The sequence below is a fragment of the Orbicella franksi genome, chromosome 11 (assembly GCF_964199315.1).
Source record: "Orbicella franksi chromosome 11, jaOrbFran1.1, whole genome shotgun sequence".
Classification (NCBI taxonomy): Eukaryota; Metazoa; Cnidaria; class Anthozoa; order Scleractinia; family Merulinidae; genus Orbicella; species Orbicella franksi.
In genome coordinates this window covers 4,134,894-4,153,337 of record NC_138155.1, presented here as the reverse complement: position 1 = coordinate 4,153,337, position 18,444 = coordinate 4,134,894, and the positions used below count along the sequence as shown (strand labels likewise).

Genomic DNA, 18,444 nt, shown 5'->3' with positions numbered 1-18,444 from the left:
TCCTTTCCCTCAACGGACAAACACTGAAAAAAATATTGGAAATGGTTTTAGCTTGGTCAAACATCCCAATATCCCAAACTTCAGCAGTTTTGCAATGTTTCCCAACTGGAAGTCCCTTTAACTTTGTCAAATGACAGTCAAATTTTGAATGTTACATGCAGTCTCTTTTTGCCTCCATGACAGTGACGCGAAAAGAAATTAATGAACACTACAAGATACAAACAGGAACCTCCATATGTATTATACCCTTAAGTGAGTCAACCCTTTCCCTTATATTATTAGAAACAACATTTCCCACAAAAAATACTGTTTCCGTCGCGGATCGCCTGAGCTCAATTTCACGCTTGAAAACATGGCGAACGATGTCGGTGCACATTCCCGTGTCCTTCGTCTGTTTTCCTGAACGCTTAGCGGTTCCTTCCTGTTATTACAGCCGAGAGAGGCTGGTACGAGGGACCCAGTAATTACGCGGCCATTTTCTCCGTTCTCTTTCAGTGGTACAGGGCAGATGGATCAACTCGGATCGCTGGTTAGAGCGGTTTTCAATTGAGTGTCGTAAAACCAAAACAAAATGCAAACCAATTACTTCGCAATGAGACTACTCGGCAAATCTCAAACCGTAGTCGTGAAAACCAAAACCAAAGTAATTGTCCGATTACTTTCGACACCGATTTTGAATACCGCTCTAGTAAAAATGGCAACTACTGTTTTCGCCTCGTTCTCGAATAGTTGCCATTTCATTTAAATCAGCAAGCTAAGTTGACCCGGTCCGAGTTTTGTCCCTGCCTCTCTACAAGTTCTGGTTCAGCGGTTTACTGATTCTCTAAAAAAGTGATCCGAATGCATAACGAGGTTGTGCTTAACATGGTTTCGCCTTTTGATTTTAAGTACAAACGTCTTTCGTTACGTGTCGATTAACGCGTTATTATCACAGACATTGATATCCTCACCGGGCATACCCCGGGCCACGGACTAGATGATGTGCCCCAGGGAGCGGAAATTTGACATCATTGGTTGCTACTGGGGTGGGGCATTTGCCACTATTTGGAATGGATTTAAAGGGGATATTTGAACAAGTCTCCTCGACACTCACAATGAGGCCTGACTCAAGGAACAACCCGTGGGTCGAAAAGACAAACCTTCAAATAGAAACTTTGTGCTGAACGGGATATAGCTTTGGTAACGAAACTGGGCAATCAGTTTCATTTCTAAAAATTGTTTCACTTAAAGTATAGAAATACAATTCTTACAATACAAGGACACACTGAAAGTCCAAACTGGGAGTTCGAGAGTGATTTTATTGCTCCTTCACTACTCATTTTTGTCATGTGTGTCCAGGGAGTAGAGGTAAGATATTTGGCCTGGGGAAGTGAATTCGAACAACCAACACAGAACCAAACTGACTACAAACTGTTCAAGCATTTATTAGCCTCATATGTTAGTGGTTTTCTGCCACTTTAAGTGAAATCCTATATGAGTCATGATTTAGTTAGCCTTGAATTTCTAAGCTGTTTCCATATTTAGCCGTTACGCAAAAGCAGATACCAGTGATGTTCCTGCGGAGTCGCAAGACATTGACAGGCAACGTGCATTGGTGGAAAAATTTAAATCGTACGTTGGGAAAAATCTTTCTGTAAATCTTTAGCTTGTCTTCACTCTGCTCTGTGATCAGTTGATCGAAAAAGGTAGTGCAACCTACAAAAAGGTAAAACGGGCTAAAGCAAGAGCAGATATACTCCCGGGCCAAATGAGTGAACTAAAAACCAAACTCCAAAAAGTTGCAAATACAGGCATAAAAACAAGTTAAAAACAAAATTAAAAAGTTGAGATACAAGCTAAAATACCTTAAATTACACAAGCTTAAGGTAATTCCTCTGAAATAAAAGTGACAATAGATTTTTGTTCAAACTTTGTCCACTGAATATTTGTCATAAGATAACTTCAATTTTGAAATAAAAAAGGGGGGTGCCCATGCTCATTAAGAAGCAGTGAGGCATTGAAAATGCCCCATTTTTGCATTATTTAATGCTTATTATAAGAACGCATCCCCAGTAATTGTAACACCTTTGTAAGCGCGGACTCATAAGAACACGCATTAAACTACAGTCAATACATTAATTGTGTCGGACCACAAATAAACGTTTAAGTTTGATTCAGACAGAAAGCTAAATCCTTGATTAAAAATTTGAACCAAATTTCTTGACGTGGTTACCGAGTGCAAAATAGAAAAGACCGCAGTGCATTTGCTATTTTTCTTATTTATTCAATTTCCAGCAATAGAAATTAGATCAATCTTTTCTCACGCAAAGCTTATGATTAGTTGATTACAACGACTGGAAAAAAAATTGGGGTGCCCATGCTCGTTGGTGAGCTAGAGCCATTTTTCAACTGACAGAGCTCAACATCAAGGCAAATCCGTCATGTTTTCAATATGCGCGTGCACAAGCGCGCGCTAATGACGCCATAAATTATGCGCAGTAAGGATGCGCAATGCAAATGTGAGGAATCACCTTAAGGGCCCATTAACCGATCTTTTCGAGCCGTTGCTAGGGAAAATTTATTTTCATATAACCTCGTCATTTTTAGTTACTTAAGAGTTATTTCATGTGTTTTAACTTTTTCATGATCAGCAACACTAGTGATAACGTCATCAGGCCACGCCCATGGTCTTGTGACTAATACTGAAAAAACGCAAAGGCTCTCAGGCAAATTACTTTATCGGAATTTTTTTCATTGATTTAATATTTTAATTTAAATCCTCATTACGCTATGCATAGATTTTGTTTCATTTCTAAAAGGTCAGATTTTGAGAGAATTTCAAAGTATTAAAAAGCTCGTAATTTTCTGAAAAAAGCATGATTTTGAAAAAGGAATGCATAGCTATGTTTCCAACGTTGGCTTTAATCGAAATCCGTCAAAAAAGGCTGGATTTAAGAAAAAACCACGTTTCCTTTAGCATTTAAAGAAACCGGAAGTGTGCCCGATATATATTGGAAGTTACCCTATCAGTGCGTGCGCAATTTACACTACCAGCACACTTCGGTAAGATCAAACAAAGCCACACGGAGTTGGTTTTTCTGTTTCTATTGCTCTTGTTTTTCTGTCTTTCTCTTATTTTGTCTTTGCTTGTACTTTTTTTACTTTGCATTCTGTGAAACACAAAGAAAAACATCTAAAATGTGAGCAAATTTGGAAGTTATTGAGTTATTTTTATTTTCTGCGCTCAGGCTGACGTAAGTAACCGGAAGTGCAATTTCACCTCCTTAGCAACGCGCGCGAGTGCGCGCATAAATCGGTTAATGGGCCCTTAATCAAGCTCGTATCGTCAACCAAAACGGCGGCTTGTGTAAACAAGCTAAAATGTTTAAAATACAGGTTAATAAACACGAGTAAATATGTGAGCAGTTTTGCCACGCGTCACAAACCGACCCAAAAATGTGGCTTGGTGTATACTAAGCGGGGACAGCTTTCGCTTGTACTTATAATTTAAGGACCTTAGGTTTCTTGGCTCTAGTCGCCGGTGGTATTATGCTCTCTGTGGTCCGGGCCTCGTGTTTCGCTGACCATCGCTTGTACATAACCACAACTACAATAGTCCCGCAGATCATAGCAACAGCTACAAGTGACGCAACGCACAGGATTATCACCATAGTCAGGGAAAGCTGATTTCCCGTTTCGTCAACGTCCCCTTGATTTTTTAGATCTAAAATACACAGAGAGCATGTCATGGTTGATTTTGATCTTTATGGTTTTAGTAATTTCAGTTATATCCAATGGAACATCGAGTTCGTTCCCAGGATCTTCTCGTTCCGCCCCTCCCGCGCTCAATAAAGCAGGAAGAAGAGAGCTCATGGAAACCATCAGGGGCGGATCCAGAAAAAATCAGATGGAGGGGACCAAAGAAATTAGAGCAGGGCACATGTTCATACCTCCCCCCCCCCCCCTCCCCTCTTCTTAAGCCGAATGAAAAATTCCGCATTAAAGACGGTTGGTCAGTGGTACTGGCACTAAGAAGAGACGCTTTGAATCACAGTGCGTATTTACGAAAGTAATTGGAAGCCTTATCCCAGCGTCTTCTAAGTTGCTTTTGAAGAAGATGGCTTCTCTCAGCCGCTATTTTGAAAAACTACCCCGAGCGCACACTGGGAACGAGGTTAACAAATGTCACAAAACGTGACGGTAGATAAATCAGTCAACGGTGCGGAGAGGAAAAAAAGTCAAATCAAATCTTCAAACCTTCTCCATCTTCTTGTTCTTTGACTGAAAAGGGACCAACAGCGAGAGAGTATGTGTTAGAGCCTAAGTCGTACCCATTCTCGCCCAACGACCTTCTCTTTCTTCCATTCCCTCCCGCGCCCGGCGCGGTACAATTGTTGCAGCGATCTTCGCAAATGGAACTGTTCCCGTTGTTCAGGCAAACTATGACGTCACATAAGAGAAAGACCAGATTGTTGGAAGAATTGAGTATCCGAAAGGCGTTGAGGTGGAAGTCTTGAATTGATGAAGTCGCATCACATTGATAAACCAGGGTGTCATCAGTTTCACTATTGCATCTGTGTTAAATAGAAAAAGAACTGAGTACGGCTTGACCAGAGTAGTAATTCTCCTTACTGTTGATGTGTATCTTTTTTCGATTGTTGTGAAAATTTAGCGCTTCGCTATTAATTATGCAAAGCTCTTCAGTTCCTCTCCTATTTTCTCAACACAGAATAAAAAATATCTCTACGCAAAGCTTGCTACGTTAGTTTTCGGAAGATTCCAATGCAAGCCGTTTTAATTTGGGGCTTCTGTCGCATTTGCTACATAGCTAGCCGGTACTATGTAGAAAAACCGTAAAAATAGATTTTCTTGGTAAAAACAGGGTTTTCTTTGTTCGCTTTGAGCTTTAAAAACTGTGTTTGACCACACTTCCAAACACTGGGAAGGGAGTTGAAAATACGACGCGCAGCAGAGTATTTTTGACGAGCTTTGAGTTGCTTCACGAAAATGTGGTCAAACACTGTCTTGAAGAAAGGAGAAACAGAGAAATAAAATCGTAGAAATCTATGCTAATTAAGATTACATACCCAAACACCGGGTACAGTCACGTTCTTGGGTTATTTTTTGGGAATTTTGTCAAAAATATCAATACTCCACTGCGCGTCGTGTTTTTTAACTCTCTTCTCGTTGTTTGGAATTAATTGAAAAAAAACACTGTACTGTCGATCTCTTGATATGTCAGATATGTCACTTAAGTCATTCAAATAACATTTATACGCGATGTAAGCATTTGTAAGGCAGCTGTATCAAACACTTATTATTCTGTCATTTTTTTTTCTTTTAATTAATTAACTCTTACCCTTTTTCAATGAAGGCAGGTGGACCATCTCCGTCGCTGTTTCTAGCCCAGCATCTACTGAGATGCAGAACCAGGTCTGAGTCAGGTGATATTACCCGCACTCTGAAGTACAGAGGAGTACCAGGAAGCACCAGGACATCGAGGTCTCGCTTATTTTGCCTGTTGGCTTCTCGGAATATTTCAAATGAAAATGAAAATGTTCCATAAACTGAAACAAAAAAGACAGGCGATAAACGATGCTGTTGATACTCAATTATCATGATGTAAAAAAAAGGCCTTGCCAGGTTACGCTGTCAATCAAAATGAGAGGCAGCAAGATAGGGGCAATAAATGAGAAGACCGTGATAGTCAGTTAATAAAGCTGTAAATTGTGATACATTGATGTGTTTTTGTGGGATCTCAGGGACGATTAAATGTTGAAAATGTTTTGTATACCAGGAACCCATCACCCGGAGCCTCCAAGATGCCTCTCCTATTCAAACCCTGTGAGTCAACCCTTTCCCGTGTCTTTCTATTTTTAGAAATTAACAGCTCTTGTGGGAGTTTTCACATGACCCCTTTTCAATACCCAATGATACCCCCAGCTAAGACCATTCTTTTAGTTTGTAACAACAAAGACTGAGACCCCACTTTTGCCCTCTATTTTGCATTCAGTTTATCTGCAGAAACAAGATATTTCGTGGGAAACCAAGAGACCCTTGCGCCAATTACAGTTCTAAAAATAGAATGATACGGGAAAGGGTTGACTCTACGTTATAGTACGCATCGAGGCTCCGGGTGATGGGCTCCTGTCACTGAGTCCTGTGTATACTGGTAAAAGAGGATGATCTATAGATCGTCCTTTCTTGATGCTGGTGCCGGGTCACGTTTGATGGTAGGCAATTTCACGTAGTAGCTTTCAAACTTATTCACCGGTAATCTGAGGGTAATCCCACTCAATCTTTCCCAATTTTGCCCATCCTTGTCTTTCGTTGATTTGTCATTGCCTCTTTAGTGTTTCTCAACTTAGGCAGACTCAGATCTTAAGAATTTCTGTTGTTTGTAGGTGATTTTATACGTCAGAACAAATACAGAGCTATTTGTTAACACAAATATGGAGAGTGCGTGAGTAGATGGGCCAGCGCTACCTCATACAATTAAAGGAGCTACGTCGCCGTTTGTGCATCTCGAAAAATTTAGCCTAATTTTTTCAAGTTCGTCTTTTGTAATCCGTGTCAATCTGCTTCATCTTTAACCATCCTTGTTCCTTTGTGGTTTTTTGCTATCTCTTTGGTGTCTTTCTATCTTAGTAAACTACTATTTTCAAATTTCCTTCAATTTAAAAGTAATTTAGTACGTGGCCAAAATAACTCAAAATACCGTGACTGAACTCCTTTACTTGTAACCATGATTACACGATATAAAACTGACCTTATCTCGGTTCTTTACAGCAAGGCATATGATTAACCACAAACAAAAGGACTTAGAATATTTCGTACCTGTTTGATCGACTGAAATCCCTTGAACAGGTTCTATTGAAACGCTTACAGTACCATTGCGAGCGTACCTACAGATAATACGGGACCGGAACCCGTATATACGGGTCTGGATTTGGCCAGGTTGTTGCTGCGGAGACCAGCGCACAGTATTGGAGAAAACCAAAACATGAGGGTCTGATCCATCTCGAATCGTTCCACAGCCACTGAGCGGTATTTTAAACGAGGCAAACGTGGCGTTGATCCCAGTTGCTCTGCAGTTGATGTCGTTAAGATGTATTTCACTGGGAACAAGAACGGGATTTTGGGTGAGGTCCACTTCTACCAGCATGTGCTCGGAGAAACACGAGGAATAAGTCCCCAGATCTGGTGAAAAAATATAGATAAAAAGAAAAATCTCGCTCAATGGGTAGGATGTGGCTTGTCGGAAACGTAACGTGGCTAAACAGTTTTGTTAAACGTGACCAGCAAACGCTGCCCTGGTGGAAAATGTTGAGCCAAAGATAACGTGGCGCGAAACGCTACTTCAATTTCAGTTCTTGCGCAGGTTTTGCAAAGATGAAAAAATCATGAGCGTGCATAGATTCCAAACTAAAACAAATATCAAGTAAACAAACTAAAAAAGTATGTCGGAGAACCGTCAGTTTAGTCAAATAATGCAACCTACTTTTTTCCCCAATTGCAAGGATTTCTGAAACTGCATTCAACTTCACTCTTCTCCCATATCGTATTTACATAAACTGCTCCGTTTGAAAGTCAGAACGCATATTTACTCCCGCTATAATTTTTTTATTACTTCATTGAGGCATCTCTATTAAAGGACGTCCGGCGAATTCAAAGTAAAGCAGTGACTATAATGAATCTACCTTGAGCAGAAGCACCATCTTGGACTGATCCAAACAGCAGGACGAGAAAAAATCTCAAGATGCGTGTCATGTCTCCAGCGCCTCTTCTTGCTCAAAGAAGGTTTCACTTAGATGACCTACGGTGACTGTTATACAGCTGAAAAAAAGGAAAGCGATATTGGTGTTGAGACGGTAAAATGATCCCAAGAATGAATCATTTTTGTTACCTTAATATTGTGACAATGCGGTGAACCATTGGTTGTTCAGTCCCTCAACACTTTATATAGGGGTTTTAACCCTACTCTTATATGAAGCGGGGAAGAGAGAGTTCAGGGACTGGACTAAGCTGCTGGATGAAGAAGAGGAGCATTTTATTTTGGGGCAGGACGTAGGCTAGATTATCAGCCGCAGTTCGAGAAAGAAACCCTCGCTCCCCCAAAACCGGACACAAGTGAGCGGTGGAAAACGAGCCTTGACTTGCTTGTTAGACTTGCTTTTTCCTAGAAGTTTAGGACGAACTGCGGGAAAAGCCTGCATGTAAAGCGAGCTGCCATGATTAATGTGAGTTTCAAAATCGATCCCTCTGCCTTGGGAGCATACGTGATCAAGAGAATCGTAAAATGAGCTTAGCATGCCGTGAGGGATGTGTTGCATGCTCTGCTTGGATTTGATTTCTAAATTTCTTTTTATTGTTATTTAATTATCTGGCTAAGTTTTCATATCTGGCTTAGTACTAAACGAATTCGATGATAATATTTACAAACTATTTACAGGTTGGGGTGGCAGCAATATAGACGTCGAAAATAATCGTCGTTTAAGGAGTTTCGAAACAAGTTGTGCCAGCGGATTTTTTTAAGCCTTTTGTTTATCCTCTAGCATAGAACCTGCTGACTTGCTTCATAAATACTTCATTCTCCTAGGCCTTGTTATATAGGACCGTTTAATCACCTTGAAATTGTTACAACACGAAAAAGAAATAGACTTACGATTGGGTGTAGAAAAGAGATATGGATATTGTCGCGGTATACTGATCAAAAACTTCTCAGTTGTCAAATTATAAACATTGATGAAAGCCTTTTTTCAAGGTTAAGGTTCAGTGATCGCTTGAGGCAAAATATCTCTAGCTCGTCAAGAACACACTTAACTAAGTTCACTGAGGCGTGGTTTAGAGCGTCACATAATAAAACCACGGTGATTACGTTTGGATCCAATATGACATCTTTAGAGAAGCTAGTGTTCGTATTCTTTCATTGAGATTCGAGAAAACAGTAAGCATAAACTGCACGTGGCATAAGTCGACTGGGTTTTAGATTAATTGCAGCGAGCGCGAAAAAAAAAAACATTAGATTGTATTATGCAAAGTTAAAAATTTATGCATACACTAAATACTTGCTAACGAAATTAAAGCTGTTAGAGAGTAGTGAAGCTCGAGCCCTCCGAATCACTAGATTTTAATTTGTGTCTGAATACGGAGAAATATCATTTTAATCAAGTTCAGTCGTAATATTAGTTTCTAGGTTTATACATTCTTTGGGTTAGGGTTAGGGGTAAGGTTATTAATAGATATTCAGCAAGTTAACTTTATGAATGTTATGGATGGAATTGGACTCGGCCGAAGGTTGATAAATTTAAAAGCGACGGAACATTTCGCAGTTAGTTAACATACTATTTGTCAGTCACTTTGAGCTGAACATGTGAATTTCAACTACAAAGCAGGACATTCCCATTACCACGGCTAAGTATTTATTTATTTATTTATTTATTATTATCATTTTTTTTTTGCCTGGCTAACAAACCCAGAATGATCAAAATCAGCGGCGTGAAACGACATGTGAAAAAACAAACGAAAAAAAAAACATCATGAACAACAGACTTTTTTGTACCGGTTAGATTTTTGGTATTAGAGTTGTGACTGAATTAACGGGTTAGATAAATGTTTGGCGGGTCACCCAACCATCAATATCCGTTACTCTCAAGAACTGAAGGCATCCATTGAAATCGTAAAGCAACAAGTGCTCATAGTAACAAGTGATCAACAACTCCAATATAGGAATTTGGTTGCAATCTTCTAAGTTCAAGTTCTTGTTTGTTTCTACGGAGATGTGATAAAACTCAAACAAGTAATATAGATGCCATTATGATTCACAATGATGTGGCCTGCAAAAAGCCAACGGGTAGCAAAGTTCATCGCAGTTCATCGCGAATGTTTTCAAAAAGCTGAAAAAGGAACCTTCTTTTATAATATGCATAACCAACTTAAGCCACGCTTGACCAACTAGGCCAAAACTCAGCTTATCTTACTCGAACTCTCGCCTACGAACCTGAGAAGTTTTGGTTCAGCAAAGCAAAATCGATTAGAACGCTTCCTTGCCGGTTTATATCGAAATTTCTAGTTTAGTTTTCTTGCAAAACGTAGCTCGTTGTGTTTGCGACATTAGCTCCGGAACTTAATTACAGCAAATACAACTCACCGTTTTCCAGTTTAATCGTCTTCTTTTGACGTACCTCCAGAAAAAAGAACTCCGGTAAGTTCATCTACAGTTCACATTTTCTTATTTCTCTCTCTGTCTTTACTTAGAGTCGGCAAACAGCGAGATCGCACGTAGATTTTGTCGTTCACACTACTGTAATTCCACAAACTGCGGAGAATGCTGACCGCTTAAGTCCACACTTGAACGCAAACATGTGATTGGTGCTCATTTCATGCAGGACAAAAGCGCGGTTTTGCCCACAGACGTCACTATTTTGATATTTTAATTTTATTACCAGATTGTTCGTTTTGTAAACCTTGTAAACCTTGTAAACCTGAGGCACGTAATTTACGTGTCTCTCGCCTTATAATATACATGAAAAAATTACTCGATTCTGATTGGCTGAGAGCAGTGCAGTTTAAGTGTAACACCAAAAAGTGCAAAAAGTATAACACCAGTGTAAATAACACATCGTAATTCTGGATTATGATTGGCTGATCAAAGTCTCTGTAAACGATACAATTTCTAGCTCATAACCACCAGGAGCCAATGGTTCAAAGCGCGATTTAGCTAATCCAGGTTTGCTCACAATATTGATGCCAGTTCAATCAGTACAACCAGATAAGATTTTTATAAAATGTTTCTGACCTTCAGTTTTCACTTGAAGCTTTCCTCAAAATTACCTTTCAAGGTGTTTTCAACAAGTTTGACACAAAAAATCATTTCAATTTTAAGGTCGGCACACACTAAACAACAAGTCACAGTAACAGTTCTCCTCGTGTGACGCACCTAATTCCATCTGAAAATGCTGCCGAAGTGAGCAAACTTTGTCCCCACGCCTTAATGTACAAATTCAAACCTGCTTGAATTTGTGCAACATGTTACTCAGGGACAACATAGCACAAATTTCCAGTGTTGTCTCTTGTGCACTATCAGGCGACCTGTACTGTCCCCGTGACAAAATAGACCACTTGGAAAGCATCATTTATCTGGCTATAGACACGTCGTCTTGTGTGTACTTGGTAGGTATCTTGACCCAGCAACATAACATGTCTCCCAATCAGTGCAAGTGCCTAAAGCGGCTTATCACAAAGACTTGTCCATTTTAATCCCGGATTAACATTGTAATCCATATTTCTCTGGCATCAGATGAACTGTCTGCAATGCAAAAAAAAAAAAAAAAAAGACAGCTCGAGCTCTTCCGGCGTCGACAAAATCTGGATCGGACAGGATCACGTATCAGATCACGGATCGGATCAAGGAAAAAAATTCAAAATTTTGCTGAGCAAATTGCACTAGAGTGACTACTGTGAGCAGAACGTTTTATTTAATTCAGGTGTGATATTCCTTTATTTCTTTATAATATCAAAGGTAAACTGTCTTAAAACGAGTCAGCATGGTAATTATAGGACGAACGCATGAATCGAAACACAAAAAGCAAAAACACACGAAACAAATTAAACACCTGATGATTTCAAACAATTTCCGTTTTTGAGACTAGTCTATACTTTTACCAGATATGAGTTTGGAATACGATATTTCGCACTGGAATAAAACGAAACAAACCATTTGTATTTCAACGAAATATGGCTGTTTTACAAACAATTCTAGGAATAACATCGATAGTCTGAACGATAACGCAACATTTTAAACAACATTTTAGGAATTACGTCACGATTTTTAGAGTCATTTTTTAAGGTCGTAAAGAGTTGCCTTTAAATAGAATAAAACCTTGAAATGATCGTGTTCTAGGGTAGAAAACACTTAAGAGGCAAGAAAAAATCAAAACGATACCAGGATCGTTAGGGATGGCAAAGATCAACAAGGACTGCAAATGACGAACTTGAAAAAACTAGGCTAGTTTTTTAAAGCAAGTCATGTCCTTGAGCTTTCGCACGTACGTTTTCTCATTAACTGTATCGCCAACTGTAACGTTCACGTATGACACGAAAATGTAGCCGAGAATGAGCTACTGATACTGACAATTTCAAAAACGTGAATGGGAGTTCACGCAAGCTTCGAGCCAACTAACGTTCAAATATAACTACATCTGCCTGTTCATTATAATTTAAATTCGTCGTAAATTAGGCGCTTATGTGGCTCTTTAAATGACTTCTTGTCATTCTCTGTAATTAACATGTCATTACTTGAGTCAAATTCGGGATTCTTATTTTCATTTAGTATATACCACACAAGTGAATAGTGATTTTCGCGCGCTCTGATTGGTCAACTCGGAGGTGATTAGCAAGTCAGTATTAACCTCCGAGCAGCAGGCGCGAGAGATTTTAAAATTTCCGACCGCTTGTCACACATAAAATAACGTTTTGGTCCGCTAATTATTCAGCTTGTGTGGTATATACTAAAATAATTATTCACCTCAGTGTCGGTGAAAGTGATGGATATTTACCTCCACTTCGGTGAATAATTGTTAATTAACATATTTTAGTTTTCAACTTTTATTTTTATTTATTATTATCTTATAAACGATTTGATTTCTTTTTGGGTTTTTTTTTCTTTAAAACTTTTTTTTTTTCTGTGATCCGATCCGTGATCCGATCCGTGATCCGGTCCGTGATCCGGTCCGGGATTCGAACCGTGATCCGGTCCGGTCCGGTCCGGTCCGGTCCCATCCTGGTTCTATGGCCGCCGCGAGCTCTTGTTCAGTTCTTTCAAAGCTTCCTCACGGCAACGTTCCAGCTCTTGAACGCGCTGTAAATCTTCCTTGTGCTGCTTCATCTTGTACCTAGACCATTCTTTCAACAGCAAAGTTCGTCTCTCTTGCTCTTCAGGTGATAATAACTTGATCGGCTTTCGTAATCTAGAAGCGTCTAACAACTCATGCCTGGTTCTAGATCTACACGGGGTACGACTTCAGTCGGTTTGCGAATGACCAGCTGTTTCTTTTTCTTATTGTCCGCTACTGGGCCCTTCTTTTTCTTCAGATCTGGATTGTGTCTTGCCGGTAATGACTGACGTATAGCAAGGCCGCTAAAAGGAACGAAAAATGACAACACGAACATCCCTCTTGGTACGTACGATGGTCGCCATATTGGTTCCTTTCACTCGTAGTGTCTCATGGGATAACTAAACTGTTATTCCAAGGGAGGGATGGGGTAATTTTAGCAGGCTTTCTCAGAACTTGCCCTGCTGTTATTTCCGAAGAGGGCATGCATTTAAATAAATTAAAATGGGTCTGAAATATTGTAAAGAAACGACTTAGACATCTGACATATGTCAATATACGTCGTGACCCATAAGCTAGCCGAACTTATTTGAATATCAGACACAGCGCGTCTGTCTGGAAAATTAGAAAAACTTGAATGCCGTTAGCAAGTAAGTTACGGTGAGTAGCTGAGTAGTTTATATTTATAGCTGTGCAAAGAGAATGTGAAAGTAGCTGGCCTAATCATTCGTTTTCTTCTCTGCTTCTCAACTGTTGTAGTTCCGTGGTAAATCAGACAAGTAGCAAAGAACTAATGTCGCCGCCGCATGGCCGCATTTCCGTTTGTGCGCGCATTCTTCCGTCATCATGGCACTCTTTTCGTTTATCTCGCTTTCACGTTATCAATATTCTGTTAGTGTTTTTCGTATAAGTTCGTTTTGTTTCAGTGCCTTTTTGTATGCGTTTTTCTAGTCTATTTGTGCATTTCCATCGCGACGTTACAGTCATCTTGTTTCAATTGACCGTCTTCTCCGCTTTCCTCTATCGTGTTCCTAGCCGTCCTAGTCATGCAACGTTTGTAAGCCTGATCCTCTACCTTTGGCTCGTTATTTCTATTTCTTTTATTCACGGTATTCGCCCATAACTTGTAATTTATTTTGTTTTTGGCAAACGTTCGCTTTTCATCGCTTTTATCGCTTTCATCGTTTTCGCCGTTTAAATTGTACATTTCGTGGCCTACTAGTGTGGCGTGTTGGACGCTTGATTACAATAACTAATGAAACATTCACCAAATGAAAACAATTTTCACTCGCAGCTTGTTGTCAGACTGACAGAATTCTCATCGTGTTGAACTCCTGTGTTTATATCAAGTTCTATTGTTTCGTTTCTCGGAATTTCAGCTTCTTTCCATGGGCAACACTAAAATATGGAATCCGGAATCCGGAATCCGGAATCCGGAATCCGGATTCTCTTGCTCTGAGAAGACTGGTGAGTAGCACATCTGTTAACAACTTTTGTTCCAATCCGTTCGCAAGCGAGAAGCAGACTGAAGTAAGTGTGCAGCAGTTCTATAAATTGTTTTAATACGATGGCCAAGTAGTGGTGATTTGTAACAGTATCAGTGTGGAATAGTGTTGATCTGGAATAAGTCTCGTATCTGTTGGGAAAAACAAATTTATTTAAACGAGTCAGATTAACCTTTGGACATCGAAAGTGGATGGCGTAACCATCGATGTACAAGGGGCTGCCACTGACGGAGACCTTGTTCTCCATGACGTCATTTGCTATCTTGTTCAGTATCTATTAGACATAAAGGCCAAATTTATACCTTCGGTAAATTGCAGATCACTTATTAAACAAAATGGCAATTACCAGAAAGCTTATTTTAGAACCTGTTAGGGTACTTAGAATCAAATTAGGACGCAGGCTATTTAAATTCTCATAATTATAACCCTCACTAGAAATAACGGTTGCACGAATTTCGACAGACGGGGAATCCTCGTTCCAAAAAAGGTTAAGTTTGAGCTCCTTTTTACTTGGCTTCTTGATTTTAACAGGCAAAAGCTATGCAAAGTTGCTTTCGCGTATTTAAAGAATTTGTTTTCTTTAATTTTTGGATTCCGGATTCCGGATTCTGGTTTCCGGTTCCGGTTTCGGTTTCTGGTTCCCGGTTTTCAGTTTCCGTGTTTTAGGGTTGCCCTCTTCCCATATAAGTATTCAAAAACCCTGCAAGCGACGGTACTGACGGATATATTTGTGAAGGGATATATTTGAATTATAATTTCTCATCTGACCAGTTTTTTTTTTGTTTTTTTTGGTTTTTTAAATCAGTTCTGACACTTCAATGAGTCTGAATGGATATCTTAGCCTAATACCTCGGTCTATTGACAGTGTATAATGAGTTTGGTGTGGATTCCATATCTAATTCAGATATTCATACAACAGCCTTCTGAGTTGTTCGCATTTATAATTTTGGTTCCTTATTTTAGATGGTGTCTCCCTTACGGCTCTATTTTGTGTCTGGCTTTCTCATTGTTACTGGCTGCCTGTTCGGAAGCTGTTCTTCCGTCGACATTTGTCCTGCTGAGAGTTGTTCGGCTTCAGACCAGCTGTGTGAATTTATTTGGGTCAACCAAGCTGATATGACAGAAAAAATTATCGACCGATTGAAGTACCGACCACACAAACACTTTCTCCGTTTCAAGGGTCCTGTTTATTATCTCGACACACAAGGGAAATGGAAACAGGCGAGGGACGAGTTTGAAACATGGGTATCAGTGGCTGATACACATGAATACATGCTTCATTTCCCTCACAATTTCAACGTCTTATCGCTAGGAACTATGGGAATAATCACAGACGATTTCTGGGGGCCTGATGGAAAGTGGGACATTTCGGGCTACTGTAACAAGGCCTGCGCCAAACTTATGAAACCTCGATGCTCTTTATCTCGGAGAGTTATTCAGGAGTTTGTGGCTAATGTCACGGTGAAGGACAAGCAGGACTGGAACTACATCTGTTTTCAGCTCGACTATGAAGTTAATGATGTCATACGGAATCCGAACACCGCGATACCGGATATATTCTACTACTGGCGATTTTTGGGGCAACTGTTTACGAAAAGACCTTATCTTGGAAAAGGGATTTCAAAAAACGACTTTGTTCATTACAACTGTTTCGACAAGGAGGGCCAATTGCATAAGAAAGAACTTTTAAGGAAATACTACGTGATTTTGATCATTGCGATCATTCTTTGGCTTTATTCTCCGCTTCTTGTTCATTACTTTCCGAGTACGCAGCCGCCCGCGATTAACTATCCGGCGGGTCTAAACCACAAGGACTTCTGCCCCACCTTTAAAAGCCCAGTTTACTTCGGACGTTTTCTACGGTGCATATTGTGCTTCTACATGGAGGAAAGAAAAGGTATCAAGTCACGAATTCGTCGCTTTCTCTTCGTTTCGTTTGCCATCGTGATTTCATTTCGTCTGTGGTACACGTCCTATCAGAATTACTTCGTAATGTTTTCTGTGACCTTTCTAGTTGCAGCGTTAATCCCAGAGTTTTTGAGTGTCTATCTCAAAGATGTGCACCCCACACATTTTCTAGGGCTGTGGAAATATCCTGAAGGAGTATTTCGAGAAAATGCACGGAAGAGAGAATACCAATTCCTCGCCCATTGCATGTTAGAGCGAATTTACCTCATATCAGATCGCCGGTTTTGGGGAATGCTGGTTGAAGATAGTTTCAAGGTACCTCCAGCCCTCTTCGCGAAAACTTGGGCAGAACTTTTCAAGCATCATACATTAATTGAGATCGTTATATCTGTGTTTCTTTGTGCTGTTACCTTCGCATTCGTTATAACAGCCGCCTTTCTTTACTACCTTACACCGGCGTTTTATTTTTACAAAGTACTATTTCTGGCAATTTATACGGAAACGATAGACAATGTTCAGCAGGCGTGGCACAAACAGTGGGATTGGCGCGGATACAACGTCTTTCTTAGCGCTATGTGTTTTGTTCATGGTGTGATTTTAGCTGCGTTTCTCGTCTATTTGATTGTAGCTGTGATGTTCTGTTGTTATCTGCTGGCTGAAGTTACAATGTTCACTTACATTGGAGCAGTGCTGGTTCCAACCATGGCTTTCAGATACGTTGCCCTTGTCGGTTCTGTTTCCATTGTTCTGTATAAAATTGCCAAGGATGTGAGGGAGAATTATGACAGAGTTCGTGACCAAGTCGTTAAAATACTTGAAAATTTGGATCATCTGAATCAACTCAATAGCGACTGCACCGCAACAAATCCACAGGCTTTTGAAAGGATGGCTCACCTTAATGGTGCATTACTGACAATAGAATTGAAAAATGACCCACAACCTCCAAAAGTTATCCTTTACCGTGATCATTTCGCCACTTACCTGTCAAGAACCTTGCTCGATTTTTGCATTGAGACATGCGACCCTCTGAGAAGACAAATGATGTTCATCTTCGTGGAAGTGTTTCTGATGACATTTTACGTTTTGATTGCTATGTGGATCAAAAATGTTTTTCACAAGGAAAAGGAGGTTTCCACCATATTTACTATAGCGGAAACCATCGGGATGTATTTCGTTCCCAGTCTCCTTCAGTTCGTAGCCCACAAGAGTAACTTTGGAAAAAAAGATGACGTCCGTCTTTCCCAGTGTGTTCACGATGCAATTGTTACTTACGTGGCAAAACAGTGAAGTCGTGATCAAGGTTACTTGGGGCCCGTTACTAGGGGCCAGTTACAAGGAACCCGTTAATGACTTCTTGCAATGCGTAGCCCGTATTATTGAATATTTATTGTTAGTCTCCGTGCAAGGTACTCTTATATTTCAATAATGATAATGATAATGATAATGATAATGACAATGACTATGACAACGACAACGACAATGACAATGACAATGACAATGACAGTGATAATGATAATGATAATAACAATAACAATTTGGCAACCAAAATATTGTGAGCATCGTAAATATCGCAAATATTGTTAGTTAGTAGTGTCAATAGTATAGGTATGGTTAATATTGTATGTTATGAGCTTTGTAATGAGTTTTCCTAATATCAAAAGAACAGTTTTTGTTTGTAGTGACTGTAATGCTAATTGAAGTGGAATACTGGTTCACAGTATTCCACTTCAATTGGCATTACAGTGTACCGAGACCGCTGTACAACAATCTACTGTTAAACTACCGTTACCGACAGAGGACATCATGGACTTACTGAACCTTTGCCTTACGTCGACTTACTTCCAGTACAACGGTAAACACTACAAACAGTTGCATGGAACGGCCATGGGGTCGCCTGTTTCTGTTGTTGTCGCAGAAATTGTGATGCAACACGTGGAGGAACGCGCCCTTGCAACTTGCCGACAAACGATACCGCTTTGGTTACGCTACGTTGACGACACCTTTACCGCCGTTCACAAAGACGAAATTGATGATTTTCACCACCACCTAAACGAACAGAACGCCGACATCCAGTTTACTGAAGAGATCGAAGAAAATGGAAAACTTCCTTTTCTAGACTGTTTGGTAAGCCGCGACAACAACGAACTACGAACGACAGTGAACAGAAAACCGACGCATACCGACAGATTACTTGACGAATCATCCTACAACCTGACTTC

At 40.0% G+C, this 18,444-nt stretch overlaps 2 protein-coding genes across 5 annotated transcripts; one reads left to right on the top strand and one right to left on the bottom strand.

Moving 5' to 3' along the window:
- Positions 1-22: 22 nt before the first annotated feature.
- On the bottom strand, positions 23-10,636 carry LOC145460573 (ZP domain-containing protein-like). 4 transcript variants are annotated; one of them, XM_081445429.1, is made up of 7 exons: positions 7,886-10,636; positions 7,680-7,815; positions 6,817-7,179; positions 5,339-5,546; positions 4,237-4,553; positions 3,495-3,703; positions 23-1,695 (listed from the first exon to the last, which is right to left on the bottom strand). In XM_081445429.1, the coding sequence occupies exons 2-7, from the start codon at positions 7,747-7,749 to the stop codon at positions 1,669-1,671; spliced, it is 1,194 nt and encodes a 397-aa protein (XP_081301555.1). In that variant the 5' UTR covers positions 7,750-7,815; positions 7,886-10,636; the 3' UTR covers positions 23-1,668. The 4 variants fall into 4 exon arrangements, with proteins under 4 accessions (XP_081301555.1, XP_081301553.1, XP_081301554.1 ...); XM_081445427.1 differs by having other exon boundaries at positions 10,130-10,636; XM_081445428.1 differs by having other exon boundaries at positions 7,680-10,636.
- A 2,220-nt stretch (positions 10,637-12,856) lies between these two features.
- On the top strand, positions 12,857-17,938 carry LOC145460559 (uncharacterized). Its single transcript, XM_081445408.1, has 2 exons — positions 12,857-13,157; positions 15,281-17,938. The coding sequence occupies exons 1-2, from the start codon at positions 13,134-13,136 to the stop codon at positions 17,510-17,512; spliced, it is 2,256 nt and encodes a 751-aa protein (XP_081301534.1). The 5' UTR covers positions 12,857-13,133; the 3' UTR covers positions 17,513-17,938.
- Positions 17,939-18,444: the final 506 nt, after the last annotated feature.

Coding starts and splice junctions, on each gene's coding strand:
- LOC145460573 (XM_081445428.1), bottom strand. CDS start 7,749: ATGACACGCATCTTGAGATTTTTTCTCGTCCTGCTGTTTGGATCAGTC. Junction 4,554..5,338: donor CCTGCCTTCATTGAAAAAGG/GTAAGAGTTAAT, acceptor TATTTAACACAG/ATGCAATAGTGAAACTGATG. Junction 3,704..4,236: donor AGAACAAGAAGATGGAGAAG/GTTTGAAGATTT, acceptor TGTGTATTTTAG/ATCTAAAAAATCAAGGGGAC.
- LOC145460559 (XM_081445408.1), top strand. CDS start 13,134: ATGACAACACGAACATCCCTCTTG. Junction 13,158..15,280: donor CAACACGAACATCCCTCTTG/GTACGTACGATG, acceptor TCCTTATTTTAG/ATGGTGTCTCCCTTACGGCT.